This window comes from Drosophila guanche, unplaced genomic scaffold, assembly GCF_900245975.1.
Source record: "Drosophila guanche unplaced genomic scaffold, DGUA_6, whole genome shotgun sequence".
Classification (NCBI taxonomy): Eukaryota; Metazoa; Arthropoda; class Insecta; order Diptera; family Drosophilidae; genus Drosophila; species Drosophila guanche.
The window spans coordinates 21,125-23,639 of NW_022995828.1; the positions used below are offsets into that span (position 1 = coordinate 21,125).

The 2,515-nt window shown below is 42.2% G+C and overlaps 1 protein-coding gene across 2 annotated transcripts; it reads right to left on the bottom strand.

The window, feature by feature from the left end:
- Window positions 1-1,187: 1,187 nt before the first annotated feature.
- On the bottom strand, window positions 1,188-2,145 carry LOC117591612 (ubiquitin-conjugating enzyme E2 D4-like). 2 transcript variants are annotated; one of them, XM_034284921.1, is made up of 2 exons: window positions 2,030-2,145; window positions 1,188-1,973 (listed from the first exon to the last, which is right to left on the bottom strand). In XM_034284921.1, the coding sequence occupies exon 2, from the start codon at window positions 1,968-1,970 to the stop codon at window positions 1,260-1,262; it is 711 nt and encodes a 236-aa protein (XP_034140812.1). In that variant the 5' UTR covers window positions 1,971-1,973; window positions 2,030-2,145; the 3' UTR covers window positions 1,188-1,259. The 2 variants fall into 2 exon arrangements, with proteins under 2 accessions (XP_034140812.1, XP_034140810.1); XM_034284919.1 differs by having other exon boundaries at window positions 1,188-1,981.
- Between the last annotated feature and the right edge of the window lie 370 nt (window positions 2,146-2,515).

The following is a 2,515-nucleotide window of genomic DNA, read 5'->3' on the forward strand; positions in this document are numbered from 1 at the left end:
CTTATCTTTACCTGTTATGGTTATCTCTGGAGTACCACAGGGCAGCCATTTCACGGGGCCTCAACTGGGATGCAACTGTGAGACTGCCATCCTACCGTAGTAGACTTCTTTTAATAAATCTTCCATCCTTAGTTAGTCGTAGAAAAATGCTTGGTGTAATTTTTATGCACAACTTGATCAAGGGGGATGTAGACAGCCCTGACTTGTTGAGCCGCGTAAGCTTTACGATTCCCATTAGACCCACTAGAAACTATATTCCTTTGTTCCTTCCACTGTGCAGTTCGAATTATGCCTTGCACGAACCCTTTAGAGTCTTATGCTTTGATTATAATTCCCTCTATCACATTATATCCTCGACTAACTCTCTTCCTCTTCTTAAATCTCTTATACTAGCCTACCTCTCCCGTAGTTAGTTTCATTTTAGCTTTGTCTTGTTTCTGACTTCGATAGTGTTGCTTGCTTAGCTTTACTTGCTCGATATTTTCCTCGAATCCATCTATCTAACATCTATCTTTCCTGCATGCTCGCGACCGGTTCGGTTAATCGCGCCGCGCGTCATGCGGCAGCGCCCCTCGGTCGGTTGGGCCGGAGGAGGGCTGCGTTCTGCTGGGTTCCGCGCGTAACAGGCTTTGGCTTGGTGTCGCATGGGCCACTTGATGGTGCAGTCATTGCATATCAAGGTCCAGACATTCGGAAATTGTAATTAGAATTGGATGAAATCTAATCGATTAAAAATCTACATTATTTATTCTTTGACAGCTGATTTCAATCCAATTCATTTCATTTTATGAAAACTGTGTAAATCAAGGCAAAATTAAAATTTGTAGGGAAATAGCCTTAAAATTGCAGATAAATTTCGGAGATATCTCCAGCTGTTGTTACAGTATATAGGCGACAATTAAACCACTCAACACGGTTCTCAGTACCTTTTTTATATCCGGTACTCGAAGAGTAAATAAGGTACAGATTTCTTACTGGGTACCGTACCTCGTACCTTTTTAAAATTTTGGAGACCACCAATGCATTTAATCAGACAACATTGCTTTTGAAAGAGGCCACAGATTTGTAATATATTTTGTTAACCACTTTCATGTATATATGTAACAATCTTCAGAAGAGAATGCTAACGTGGAACACATATAGTTTTTGTTAAAGATCTTCAGGAAATTGTCATAAGAATTCTGATATTTGTATGAATATGGGTATGAATTTCTGGGTGGTGTTACTGTGCATTATGTGCATGCTTATCAAAATAGAACTTATGGCATGGCGTAGAGTGTGGTCCACTCTCTGGCGACTCGGTCGTGCTGCTCTCGGTCCCTCTTGTACATGTTGGCAACTACGATTTCCGTGGGGTCGTCAGGATTGGGATCTGCTAGCAGAGACATGATCGATAGGAGAACTTTATCTGCAGTCAAGATAGGCGACCAGTTGTCCGATAGTATGTTATGCCTGGACATACTATCGGAAAACTGGCCGCCACTGGTGATGTTGCAGTGGTAAATCTGAGTCGTAAATTGTACATGAGGCGGGACATGCGGGTAGTTATCCGGAAATAATATATCTAATTTAAAGTTCCCTCCCTCATAGGGAGAATTGGAAGGGCCGAGAATAATGCAGTGCCAGTGGGTTATATCGTCTTCAACGATCTCCACATGGCAACCGTCCGTTGGATTGAGCATTATTTCTTTTAGCTCACGGAGAAGACGTCCCCTGGGGCCACCGCCCCGTGGCCGTTGTACGGCGCTACTAGTAGCATTTCGGATAGCGGTGGCAGCACGCCGATTCCTTATGCGGTGGGTTGCATGACGTTGTACGGCGCTACTAGTAGCATTTCGGGTGGCGGTGGCAGCACGCCGATTCCTTATGCGGTGGGTTGCAGTACGCTGGACGGCGCTACTAGTTTCATTCCGGGTGGCGGCGGCAGCCCTGGCAGCAAGCTCAATCCTTATGCTTCGTCGCAAAGACATGGTCTAAAAGACTGTCAAAACTTCAGAAAAACTTGTATATTTCCAAGCATCTCGCTTACCTTTAGGTTTTGTACGCACAGATTTTTGAAATTTTCGATGTGTTTTTATTAAGTTTTTTCTTAACTGTTTAACACTTTGAATGTGAGTGAAAAATGATTGCATTAGCACAGCCAACTTGAACTCCGTTTAGTAAAAGGCCCATAGAAAACCGAGAAATGGACACAAACTTGGTTTCTCAGTCAGTTATTATACTTTTTTATACTTTTTATTACTTCCTTTTGTATACTACCGGTCCGCACGCTGAGTAAATCGAAGTGTCTTGATTTCCCGACTATCGATAGTTCTTAGTGATCTACTTAACCTATTGGTATCTCCACTCGATGTATCGGTGTCGTGGACGATAAGAACGCGCGCAGTTACTTATTCAAAAGATGTACTGCTTAAAACAAACAACATTCTACAGTTTTATAATATAAAGTGTATCAGAAAAATTCGACCTAAAATAAATTCGTATTAAAATGTTCTATCAAATCGAGATAAGCTTT